The following is a 12,947-nucleotide window of genomic DNA, read 5'->3' as shown; positions in this document are numbered from 1 at the left end:
GTTACTGATTACTTCTTTATTTATTAAGCAATATTTGCCGATGAAGGTCATCCGAAGAAAATTTTATGACTCCGTTCCAGATTTCGCATGAGGCACCATAATCATGTACATAAATTAAAAAAAAAGAATATTTGTGCCTGTGATTTTCCAAATACCGCAATGGATACATTAACATTAGCCAATTAGAATTAAAGATCTGTCGTACCAGCGTCCCAGACAGCCATGTATGTGTTTAGGGATCAACATAAACAATATATTTCTACATATTTCGCGAAAAGCACGTTTTTTTTTTTAATTGTACTCCCTTTATTATGGATGCATCCCGTTTTTACCCCACCAAATGCAGGGTGTAATTCTTGCTTCTTGGCCTGTAACTTGTTGCTGCCATAAAAATGTTGGGGTGCCCTGTAGTACATTGAAAACCCTGTTGTTCCTTTAAATGCCCTCTTCAGCATAGATAAACAGGGTATAGCACCGATAATGCCCACCCTACCAGCAGATGAAAGGCCTGGTAATCCGCCAAGCTCTAGAGTCCCTAGCTATAATCATTTTGTGGCCTTAAATGCCATTTAACCCTTTCATGACAAAGCCCGTACATGTACGGGCTCAAAATGCATTGTTTTCAATGGGTTTCGGGACCGCCCATTGTCCTTAAGGGGTTAATAGACTAACCTTGTAGGAGCAGGACCCTCTTCTACATTTGTACCACCATGGATAGGTTGGCACTTTCTTCTTTACAGTTGAGTGACCCGCACTAGCACACACTCAATAGAACGCACATACACGCTCACATTAAGACACATGTATACACGCTAACACCAGACTTAGACATCTCTAAAACACACTTACACTAAAACATACTCACTCCACCACACCTCATCTCATCAATCACACCTCTCACACCTCTTACCTCACGGCTCTCAGACACTTTTCATCCTCACCTTGCCTGGATCCTTTCCTTATAGCTGCCTACACACTGAAGCCCTCTTCTGACCCAGCCCTGGAGGCAATATCCCCCCCCCGGTCCCATGGCCAGCCTGCCTCTGTGTACCGTTATATCTTAATGTGTTGTTGAGAATGTAGGAACATCTGTGTGAAGTTCATATATGTATTTTCAGTGTTTGTCAATCATTTCAGAAACACGGCCCTTTTATGCATGACCCAAAAGATACTATTTTATTAGACAGCTGAAGCAAAAGGTATAAATGCAGTCTACAGAAGCAAACTCCCAAAGCATCACCACCTAAAGACATCTTGGTGGAAGAATTGCCCTGCAGCAGCCAACGGCAGAAGAAAGATTCCAGCGTCCTGGCCTTTTCATGATCGATAAAGCGGGCATTTCTAGTCGGCTGATTTCTGGGGAAGTCTTATTTCGCCCCGGTTTTAACAACTAGAAGAAAAAAAAAAGCATAAACATTTGTCCGGTGTTCTAACAAGACATGGACTTTTTATTTGCAGTAACTATGAGGTAGACGCCGGGTAAAACTTAAAGACTCGGGTCTCCTCGTTATGATGTCATAACCAACAGCCCTTGGTCTCCTGGGGCAAACTGGCACAAACTCTGTGATTAGGTTAGGATTGCTAATGTGCTAAATTTAAGGGTTTTCTAGCAAACAGGGGTAGCTCTACCCACTTTACTAGGGACAAGGGCGTGGAGAAAAGGAAATGCTGCCCCATTAATTAGTGTGATCAATAATTAATCAATAAATAATAATAATGTTCGGCTCTTACCTTCTTTCGGCGATCCTCCAGTGATTCTGCAGACAAAAAACACAGAAAGTATTATATTATTATATATTATGCTCATTTATAAATCTTTTGCACCAACTATAGTTAAGATAGGGACAGCTGTGCATGAACGATATTTCATGTAGGGGCCACCATCTGGACAGCCATAAAGCCTCCCAAGTGTAGCCCTTGGAGATTGTATGGGGAGGCAGCCATGTTTATAAAAGTTAACCATACCCATTTTTGAGAAGAGCTGCCAAATCATAGTTATTCGAAACATTTTTAACGGGATATTACGTGGGAACATAAATAAGCTTCCCATCCTTGTCAAGTGGTCCATGCTTGGTTGTCCTAGTGGACCAAGATGTGCGGAGCAGTTTCTTTTGGCTATGCTGTACTCACTGAGAATCGTGTCCTTCCAGAAGCTGTCGATAAGTGGCGATTTCTTTTTCTAAACGTGTCTTTATGTCCATTAGCACTTTGTATTCGTGGTTCTGTCTTTCCATGTCAGAGCGGAGGTCTCCAAGCTGTGATTCCAGGCTGCCTATTAAATGTTGTATCTGTGCCAACTGTGCACCATACCGTCCTTCCGTCTCCGACAGTGTACCTTCTAGTGACGCTTTCTGAAATCAAGACATGGAGTCAAAACATTTTATTTCTCATATAAACGTTTAGTTTGATATTCTCTCCACGGGGGCCGGTGGACCAACTATTCCACAGGTCTCTTCTCAGACTCCTTAAACATCAATCTCCTTCATCTTCTAAGTCTAACTAGATTCCTTTGAAGTCCTCATACACTTTTGTTTTTCATTCCTATTATAAATCAATGTCGTCCTACTGCTTTGAGCTCTATACATCTATATTAATGGGACGTTAAACAATTTCTGTCTCCTGAGACGGGTCAACTGATACCAACCATGCTGAGCTGAGATTGGAGTTCAATCTCCAGCCCCTGGAGTGTACGTCTTAAGTCTGTGATTTCAGTCTTGCTTGTCTGTATCACTTCTGTGTGTGATGCAACTTCCTTGTTCAGCTCCTCGGTCTACGGGAACAAAAAAAAAAGAACGATGATTAGATCTGGGCAATCTATAAAAATATGTATAGCGTTTGGGAGAGTTACCATGAAAAGCTTTTCTCTCGCTTCCGTGGTAAGTCACACAAAGCCATTGACGAGCGAGAATATTAACAAGTTATGGGGTTAATCCCAGGATATCAGATAGTAACCATCGCTTAAGAAACATACCTTGGTGAAGAACCAAGCTTCTGCATCTTTGCGGTTCTTCTCAGCCATGACTTCGTACTGATCTCTCATCTCGGCCAAAATCCTAGACAGATCCACAGCCGGAGCAGCATCTACTTCAACGCTAACTTGTCCGCCAACTTGTCCACGCATGGCATTCACTTCCTGGATAGGAGAATAAGGAAAACTTAATCCAGAAAGAATTAAAAGACGGCTACTTTAACAGAGACATACCATGGCTACAGTAAGAGCGGTTGAGTAACGTTGACAAAGTGACAAATATATGGCCGTTTCCTTTCCAAACTAGCCTGTGTCTAAGATAAGGACAACATGTCAAGGTCACAATTAAGCGGGTTAACCATGATTCACTTCTATGTCAACCTTCCCTACGACAAAGAAAGGTGTGGGACAAGTACATGGCTGGTGTCCTGTATAAAGAGCAGTTCTAGAGCAAAGTTCAAAATGTAGGGGGCATCAGCATGAACGTTGCTTTGGGTTGTATGATTACAGCTTTTTCAGTACGCGGCAGAAGAATCGCTTTTTGTACATGGTCCCCATTGCTTCCAACGTTACCTCTTCATGGTTCTTCTTCAGGTAAGCCAGTTCCTCCTTCAAGTTCTCAATCTGGAGCTCCAAGTCAGTTCTAGACAGGGTCAGCTCGTCCAGCACTTTGCGGAGGCCATTGATGTCAGCTTCCACACTCTGGCGAAGAGCAAGCTCGTTCTCAAACCTTGGTAAAGAAAAAACAAACAAAAAAAAAGTAATTTTTAAGATGAGCAATACTCACACACTGCTGCTAACATCAATAGATTGTCCCAAGACCGGCTGAGGGTGATAACGGTAACGACCCAGTAACCCGCCTGCCTTTATTAATATTTTATTGGCGTGCAGACAAGTACAGTCATCGCTGAAAGGGGTTAATTCACCGATGTCCTGGGCTGCTTGCCAAAAGCACAAGCGCACAATAGACCCTGGCTGCTTAGCTTGCCAGAACACACAGCGCTGTGTTCCGGAAACAGAGCAGTCAGTGTTCTGCCATTTAACACCTGCGGTGGAATAGGGGGTATCGCTTGGACCGGTACCAGTTTGTCTATATGGACAATGGGATATACTGTGCTGCAGTTTGAGACATAATGTATATTTCTCATAGGAGTTTAGTTGAAAGAAGGCTGTGGCAATCATTGTGTTAAAATTAATTTCTTAATAACCACTAATGTGTTTGCCTCCTTTTATTCTTCATCTCTTAAAGCAGCTTTAACGTTGGCGTTTATAGTACTGATACTCCCGGGAGACAACCCTGTAGGGTAGACACTCATCACCCACTTAAAACGATCTAGAATTTCCAAGGTATCCCACTTCGGTGAAAAATTCAAGCAAAAAGTCCCAAAATTTGGTTGCCCAATGCCCAATAAAAGTTTGTCTTTATTGGTAACACATCAGTCAAATTTTGGCACAATGTCAAGGCATAGATAGATGGCATAACACATAGTATGTGAGCAGGTAGACATGTGCCATCAGAGGTCCTAATGCTCCCCCTTTGACTCCTAGGGACAGAATGCGCTCTCACTTTTCACCGTTTTCTGGACATGGGATAACCGGCTTCCAAATTCCATTCCTTGCCCCCCAGCTACAAATATGCTAGACCGTGTCTGGCCCCCACACCATAGGATAACAGCCAGGTTGTCCTTTCCAACTTACTTGGTTCGGAAGTCATCGGCGGCCAGTCTTGCGTTATCCACTTGCAGGACGATCTTGGAATTGTCGATGGTGGCGGCCAAGATCTAGACACAGCAGAAAGTGGTCGGAATTAAAATAAAGTGAGAATTGTGCCTTTCCCTCACAGCCTTGGAGATCTTGTTTAATGTCCAAGCTTGGTTACTGTTGATGTTTCTTTAGACAAATAGTTGAGATAAAGTGAAGTGGTTTATTCTTTGAGGATGCATTTGGATGGGTGAGATACCTCCAGTGGGTAGGGCTGCAAAGTAGAATTTCTTTCGAGGGTTTTCTATCCATCACCCACCCAATTTCTATGGGTCCTTTTGTAAAATATGGCAGAAAGGGTAGGCTATACCTGGAACTACCGCCCAGTAGAGGACATAATACATAGGGAGAGGTTAAAAATGGACAAAGTCAATGTCTTGGTCTGTAATTGTCTTTCCGTTTGCACAACCTGTTCATCTACGCCATTGTCGTCCGACTGCTGAAGTCGGGGTCAGATACCGGACAGAGCACTGGCCGGTGGTAGTGGAAGGTGTGTATGTATTTGAGCAGTTGCAGGGGACTTTTTATTTTGTTGGCTCGGGGTTAACTCAGTAGTGGGGAGGAAAAAAATGTGGTCCTGGCTTTCACAATTATTTATTTGCACAGAGGACAGGTTAAACCTGTACCGAGAGAGCTGCGGGATAAACCACTGCGTTAACCAGTTGGATGCCAGCGATCTGGGCGCACTGCTGACCACTCTGGTGCATCAAGGGTTAACCCAAATCACTGCCGCTGGTAGGGAAAGTGAGAGCTTTGAGAAACACTTCCCCGTGCAAACAGATAACGAGATCTAAAGGTGAGCTTCCGTACCACAGCGACAACCAGGTCGTGTAGCCAGTCGTCTGTAAAGGAGTTGGACGGACTGAGCGTTATGTGAGTTGGAATCCAGGACTGCCTTTGATTAGATTAGATCATATTATTAGTCTACGGGTCTTTTTTAGGACAATATCCCTGGAAATGCCGCTCTGTCCAGACAAATGCGTACAGCGCTACAGCATATGTTGGCTGAGATTAACCTGTAATACTCAATATGGACATGCATGTCGGAAGTGTTCCTGTGTTTAAATCGCTGTCATGTTATATGGGCGTCCTACCACCCTTTCACCGTGAAGTGAGAGGGTGGGGTAAAGAATCATTGGTGTATCCGTCTCACTTAAAATGTAGCTTTTGGGAATAGAATGTTCTTAGTATTCCATATGTACTTAACATTATCTACAATGCTTCTTCATGCACCACTCCAGCATATGTTAGAACCTTATAAAAATCTGTAATTTACAATGGGAGGAAGTACCCTTAATACTGGAAATCAGAAATCTACCCCCACAGTGACGCGTCTTAATCTGGGGTTGCAGAAGATATTAAAATCTTGTTGGTTACGTGAACTCACCTTGTCTCTGAGATCCTCGATGGCCTTGAAATAGTGGCTGTAATCGCGTGTAGGGCTGGGTCCCTGCTTCTCGTACCACTCCCGGATCTTCACCTCCAGCTCTGAGTTTGCCGCCTCCAACGAGCGCACCTTGTCCAGGTACGAGGCCAGGCGGTCATTGAGGTTCTGCATGGTCTCCTTCTCATTTCCAGACATCAGGGCATCCCCGCTCACATTAACGCTGTATCCTCCACCATATCCACCGCCTGACCCGTAACTGCTGCCATAGCTACTCCCACCACCAAGGCCACCACCGAACCCAGAGGAGACAAAGCGAGCAGAGGACACAGAGACGCCATGTCCCCCGTACCCACCATGGACGCTTGGGGCTTTGAAAGAAAGTCTACCTGACCCACCACCTAAACCGCTCCCCAGCCCTCTGGAAGAGCCTGAGCTGCTGGTCTGACGGAAGCTATAAGAGGCCATGGTAGGAGTAACTGGCAAGGGAAGACCTGGAGATGCAGATCACAGGAGTGTAACAGTTTTCTGTCTCTCTCCAGCCTCCTTTTATCCCTCACACACTGGGAGGTGCCACAAAGCTCGGTGGAATTCACCGGCTCCTTTTTTTTTTCATGCCCAACAACAACACATATTTCTCATTGGTCTGTTGGTATGACCCTTCTTCTTCTGGGCTGCACTTGAAGTTACTTTTTGACACTAATCAAACAGACTGTATTTTTTAACCTAAATCTTTAAACAATGGACTTCATTCACACAAGGGGTGTCTTGGGCTCAGAGCAGGGAGGGTAAAATGAGAACAGAAACAGGAGATTTTTTTTTTTTTTTTGTGATTAGAAATGAAAAGATAACTCGCCAGTTTTGCTTGTGAATTAACCCTTTCCGTCCTAAGCGCGCTGCACGCGCTGTACAAATAATATATATATTTGGAACAAAAAGCATCTGGGAAATACATATTTTTTTTTGAACGCAAACGAGCTTTTAGGATGAGAAGAACGGCTGGCATTTTACCATACATGGTCTGCTTCTGGACTTTGTAAAAATGGCTCCACACGGCAGAATTCGGACTCTCCCGTGTCCCTTTTACCCCTCTTTGAACCTTTGGCTACACAAATTACATGAAATAATTCTTCATACACTTCAATAATAAGCAAAAAGCATGCAGTCCTACTGAACGTAATATTTAATGGGTGCTTTGTCGTGGTTGGGACCTGGTGTGCCCATCTGCACTCTCCAAGGGCAGCTAAAGGATGCAGGTTTTTGGTGTAACAGTGAAAGTTTTTTTATTAGTTTTATTAAAACAGCTAATTAGGGATATAAGAGATAGAAGGGTGCTTGCCACAATACTCATCTCAGCATTGCAAGGGGTTAAGTTCTTATTCAAAGTTGTGTTAAGTAAAACCATTTTTTTCCAGATATGGTCAGAAAAAAACAAGCGTGGTAGGTCATCATGTCCTCATCTGTAGTAAGCGTGTGGAATAGATGTTATGTATGATTAGAATAGAGCTACACTGGCTAATCATTATTATGGCTCATACTGCGTGACCGAAGTAGAATTACATTAGTAGGGGGCATGTATGCACTTTTAGCGTCACGCCGAACATTGCCCAAATAATATAATGGCATTCTCAGCATTAAGTCCTGCTCTGCTTTGCTGTCACCAACCTCATGAAGACCATAATGGGCACTATTTAAGACCAGTGTTGGATAAATGACGGATGTGCAGCCAAACACTATGCTCTTACACAGAATGTGGCCATGGGAGCAGCTAAACACCAAGCGCCTGGACCTGCCAAAGTGTCCGTAAAAGTAAGTGAGCGACACTATCGTTGGAGTGGGCCCAGCAAGCATTTGCCCAGTTTGCTCAATGCCCAGTTTGGACCTCAACTTCTAGACCTGTCTTGTTACTCTGTAACTATACTGGCTCTGTGCATGTGCAATGCCCTGTTGGCCCATTAGATGGGCACAGAGCCACATGCACCTAAAAGAGCCCACCAAGGGTCTCATAGTAGGTATCATAGATAGAAACTCGATGTTTCAGATCCTCGGATAAAAACACCGGAGAGAGGCCCAGCTGTCTGGTTTGTATCTATGATACCCAATATGTGTGAATAATTGTCTACTGTCTTCAGCAGAAATCCTTGGTGTGCTTCTTTACTTTTGTGTATATATATATCTATATCGATTATTTGGATATAAAGCTATTCTGAATCCAAGACAAGGCCAAGGAACAATTAAGACCCGAGTCTTACATCAGGAAAAATGGGCAGAGAAGATGGGTTGTTATCTGCCGTCAAATGCTATGTTTCTCTGGAAATATTCAAAAAATGTAATTCTACTGAAAGCTGTTCTTTCAGCTGCCGTCCTATCGGTTAATGGGTATCCAGAAACATACAGAAGGGAAGGAAAACGCAATGCAATTTATTTTTAGAATCTGCCAAATTAAAGGATTAAGACATAATGAGAACTCCCAGGGTTGTTGTCTTAGTCCATCTAGATTTGCACGCATGGAGAGAGATTAAGGAAAGGGGGCACCCAAAGATCCAAGGGGCAAGAAGCTCAACTCCCCTGATTTGAGGTTTTTGAGTCACTTCTGCCTAAAGGTTGCCAGCTTGGCCCTGACTTCCAGAAAATATTGCCTGATCATGGAATTTAATGAATAGAATCAAACATGCAACACAGTAACATCTAGGCCGCTCTTTAGACTCACAAAGACCACAATTATCCGTGGTCTTCCCTTTTGACCGGAGTCAAAGACAACATAGATCTGTAATTACCAGACAAGGGGTCTCAATTCTTCATCGAGAGGAATTTTAAACTCTTCACCACTGTAATGTTTCCAATTCTTTCACCGGAGCAAGTGTAGGTTCTCTAACGCAGTGATTCTCTAACGTTCTTTTTAAAAGATATTGGACGCTAAGGACCAAGCCTCTAAACTTAAATCTTAGATCTAATGCACAGCCTAGGTTTCTGGTTATTCCCATTTTCTATTTGCCAGTTCTTTCACACTCCTTACATTATCTAGGAGACAACATTAAAGTTTTCTGGAGTCCATCGGTGATGTCCATGACCATGGTAGCCAAGAACCAAAGTTCTAGAGCCAGTAGGTCATCTTCACGCTTCCAAGGGTTCTGGTTTGGGTATACATTCTGTTCTCAGCAGACCTTTTAACTAATTAATGATTTATTTTATTATTTTATACTAGCATCAAATGCTTATAGCAAAAGCACTTTGTCTGTACTAAAGATACCAAAAATCTCATTCTAATTTGAATTGTTGAGCTTCAATTACAAAGAACTGAGCTAATCCTTTTCAGTGGTATACAACACCACTATCCACGATTCAGTATTTCATAGAGGAAAACTCGTTTTTCCGGTCTACTTGTGTGGTAGCCTATGTGAAGTCCTTTTTCTAGACTGGACCTTTGTGACGCACAGCACAGAATCATATTTAGTTACTATTTTCCTTAGCTATTATGTCTTCAGAGGCACAACCCTATTCTGCAAGAAACAAATGAGCGATATAACATTTGCAATTTGTCTAAAACGTTCCAGGTTCTTCTCATAATTTATATAAATGAATAAAGGCATGCAGTTATGGTAATACACCGTTATAGCATAACCCCCCAACATTTTAGGTGTCCAAATCAGGGATCCTTCATTGAGTTGAGTTAGGTGGCCACCTTGCGAAGGCTGAAATGAGCCTTGAGGTGGCCACATGGGAGTAGACATTGAGGTCTATGCTGCAAAATCGCAGATTTCCATTAATGCCACAGTTTGTTGAACCATTCAAGAGAGATCCTTGGATCTCGCCAACTGACCCATTATCCATTACCGTGGGGCCAACACAGAGCCCTTTATATTGGGACTGTCCTGCGAAAAACGGGAGGCATGTCATGGCAAGTCCTGCACGTTCATGTAATGGATTTCTGTAACATAGAATGCTAGCCACGTTTTACTTCAACTCTCATAACTAGATTAGGCTACCAGCTATTACTATTATTATTATTATTATTTAATGATTTATATAGCGCCATCATATTTTGCAGTGTTGTACAAGAGGACTAACGTACCCATATATCATATGCATGTTGAATTTAAGACTGAAGTGACAGGAAAATGATTGTTTCCATGGCAAATGTAACTATGTGAGCGCCATTCGTTTAGGGAAAATAAATCAGTTTCGTAGGTGAGTTTTTCTATTAAATATCATTTATTTTTGAGCGTTTCTGTCTGTATCTCCTCTCGTTATCCCATATTATTGAACTTTATACAGTTAAGTTCCTGGTAAACTCTTGTGAAAGCCGTAACCTGGCCCCGGCCCAAATTCCGTTCCGCCCCGATCCTCCCTGCGACCTCTGGTTCTCGCTGCGCATTCCATATGGGTTACCATAGAGCGGATTAGGCTGTTGTGATAAATACGGCCCTTTTTTTCCTAGCATGTCAAAGATTTGAAAGACGTGGAAAAAAAATTTACAAATATTGTTGTTGTTCTGTGATTCTTGAAGTATTATCTTTGTATTATCTTTGTTTGAAATGCCTCAATTATTGGAGTGAAGAAAATATAATCTGATTTAAGAAAAACGGTGAAGACAGCAGGACAAAAGGCATTCAGTAAATGAAAAAAAACAATAAATAAAAACATATATATGTGTCTCAAAAAGGAACGCCAGTGGGTGTGGTCCATGCCTTTCTTCAGAAGATACAGGGAATTTGAGGTTATTTTGTCTTTTTAATATTTTTTTATATATATATATTTTTTTTGTGTTGTGCAGTTAAGTAATTGCCAAAGCACCACCAAGCATCTCACCGCACCACATTGAAGTGGTGGATCTGCCACCACTAAGCAGGGGCGGACTGGCAAAGTAAGCAGGGGCGGACTGGCAAAACCTAAGTGGGCCCTGGCACTTTAAGGCCAGCAGCCTGACAGGTGAGTGCCAGCCTGAAGCCCACTGTGCATTTGCCTAATGTGCCGCACGGCCAGCCAGGGTGGCGGTAAAGGTAAGTCACCCATGCCATCTGGCACCGGCCAACCAGGCCTACATAGCACGTCTCCTAACATGTCCAATGCTAAAGATGAGACGGTTTTGTTTTAGGGGGTGGTTAATTCTCTGGCTAGTGGTGGGTATTTAGCCCATCCACAAGGACTTTTTATGTGACTTTGTGACCTACTGATAAATATTAATGTAACTGAAGAACTCCATTGTCTAATTATTTTTTCCATTGATTGGCTGCTTTAAGCTCCGATTAAAATGGCGGTGCTTTCCACGCATAGACACAGGGGTTAGACCTTAAGAATCTCCCCCATGCACATGATGGGGGGCATCATGTAGATTTAAAGGGACCACTCACCTATCCTGATGGCTAAAGGGTCCCTTTAAATGACAAATCTTTAAAAAACTGCCCTTTGCTAGAAAATGGAGGCTGTGTCTGATACATAAGGGGCTCGAAGCTAAATCTGCTGCTTCGATGAAGAGTTTTACTGATGAGTAAAGGAATGCTCTGTATTGCTGTCTTCGATTGCTCAAAGACCATTTGGCCTAATTCAATTTTAGCTGCTATACAGGACCGATTTGCAAATACTTGGCTCCGTCACAAATAGTCTCGGGGCCAAATGTGAAACTTTTGAAAAAAATCATGTGAATATAACAAAATGCCCCATTTCAAGTGGTTGGGTGGAATATGTATCTTCTCTTAGCCCACTAAGGCTATATCCATTTCACTTGGAACCAAATAGTAATCAATGTATATTGTATGAATGTATTACAAACAACTACACTGAAATAAAATAAATACATAAAAGTTTCCCCCACGCACGAGAGCAGAGAACATGAAAAAAATCAAATAGTTCCAGAATTTGTACATTTTGGCTTCATTTTCCCCAAGATATTGCCCTTTGGATTAGCCATTAAGGTCTAATGCAGCGTTTTTTAGCCTATGGGGTTAATCAATGACTGATAATTATAATTAATGGTCATAATAAGCACTGATAAAGAACATATAATCATATGCGTGATGTTGAAAGTAACAGTAATACCGTATGTATAGATGTGTTTTTGGTCTGGAGCCAAGCAGCCTTGAGTAGGCCGGGTTTAATAATAGGGAGCAGTTTAATTTTCAGCTATGGCGTTACAAACCACGCAAGGAGCAACTTGCACATAGGTGGAAAACTAACGCTCCTCTCCTAAGTGAAGAATTACAGGGAGTTACTAAAATCTCCACTAAAGTGGTATTCAGAAATCCAAACCTGTTCTGTTGCTGCTTAGCGTATCCATCTGTGCAGAGACACGAGAAATAAGTCATAGTCCATCACTCTCTAAGTCATTGGCTATGTGCGGACAGAGGAGGAGAAGACATTTCTGTGATGGATAGAGATGGGCAAATTGAACCCATGCTTGTTGAGTGGTTAAACAAGTCAATCCAGAAAATGTAGGCAAAGTATATCTCAAAACGCAAGGAGAAGGATCTTAAGCTGGTTCCACTCCAGTTTGTACTTTTCCACTCCTGACATGGCCGACTCTCCCAGTTGGAGTGTGCGTTGCAAGGAGTATGGGGCAACTGGACCGGGATACAGTGGTACCCCTTCTCCAGTCCAAGTAGACTACTGGCTCGGAATATCCTATTATGCCGACCCATAAATGCTAGTTACTCAAGCAGTTTGCCTAATTTCCAAAGGCTTATACTAGGGTTACATTTCAGGGGACAGGAAACTAACCATTAATAGTCATAAACCCATAAAAGCTCCGTAGGAGAGGCCTGCACGATTGTTGGGCTTCTGCGGATTCATAAAGCCAACGTCAAGGTTTTTTTTTGTTTATTGAATATACCCATATTT

The 12,947-nt window shown here is 42.6% G+C and overlaps 1 protein-coding gene across 1 annotated transcript; it reads right to left on the bottom strand.

Moving 5' to 3' along the window:
- Positions 1 to 1,148: 1,148 nt before the first annotated feature.
- LOC128471079 (keratin, type I cytoskeletal 19) lies at positions 1,149 to 6,650 on the bottom strand. The gene is made up of 8 exons (XM_053452928.1): positions 6,117 to 6,650; positions 4,667 to 4,749; positions 3,542 to 3,698; positions 2,972 to 3,133; positions 2,645 to 2,770; positions 2,131 to 2,351; positions 1,732 to 1,757; positions 1,149 to 1,390 (listed from the first exon to the last, which is right to left on the bottom strand). Exons 1-8 carry the CDS (start codon positions 6,579 to 6,581, stop codon positions 1,368 to 1,370), a joined length of 1,263 nt encoding a protein of 420 aa, XP_053308903.1. The 5' UTR covers positions 6,582 to 6,650; the 3' UTR covers positions 1,149 to 1,367.
- Between the last annotated feature and the right edge of the window lie 6,297 nt (positions 6,651 to 12,947).

Source organism: Spea bombifrons, chromosome 13, assembly GCF_027358695.1.
Source record: "Spea bombifrons isolate aSpeBom1 chromosome 13, aSpeBom1.2.pri, whole genome shotgun sequence".
Lineage (NCBI taxonomy): Eukaryota > Metazoa > Chordata > Amphibia > Anura > Pelobatidae > Spea > Spea bombifrons.
Note: the sequence above shows the minus strand (reverse complement) of the source record. Positions and strands in the feature narration are given on the sequence as shown.

What these genes read in the sequence shown, in the direction of transcription:
- LOC128471079 (XM_053452928.1), bottom strand. Translation starts at nt 6,581, where the DNA reads ATGGCCTCTTATAGCTTCCGTCAGACCAGCAGCTCAGGCTCTTCCAGA. An exon ending in CTGGAAGGACACGATTCTCA is followed by an intron (nt 1,758 to 2,130) that starts GTGAGTACAGCA and finishes TTTTGTCTGCAG; the next exon opens with AATCACTGGAGGATCGCCGA. An exon ending in TGGAGGATCGCCGAAAGAAG is followed by an intron (nt 1,391 to 1,731) that starts GTAAGAGCCGAA and finishes TTTTTCTTCTAG; the next exon opens with TTGTTAAAACCGGGGCGAAA.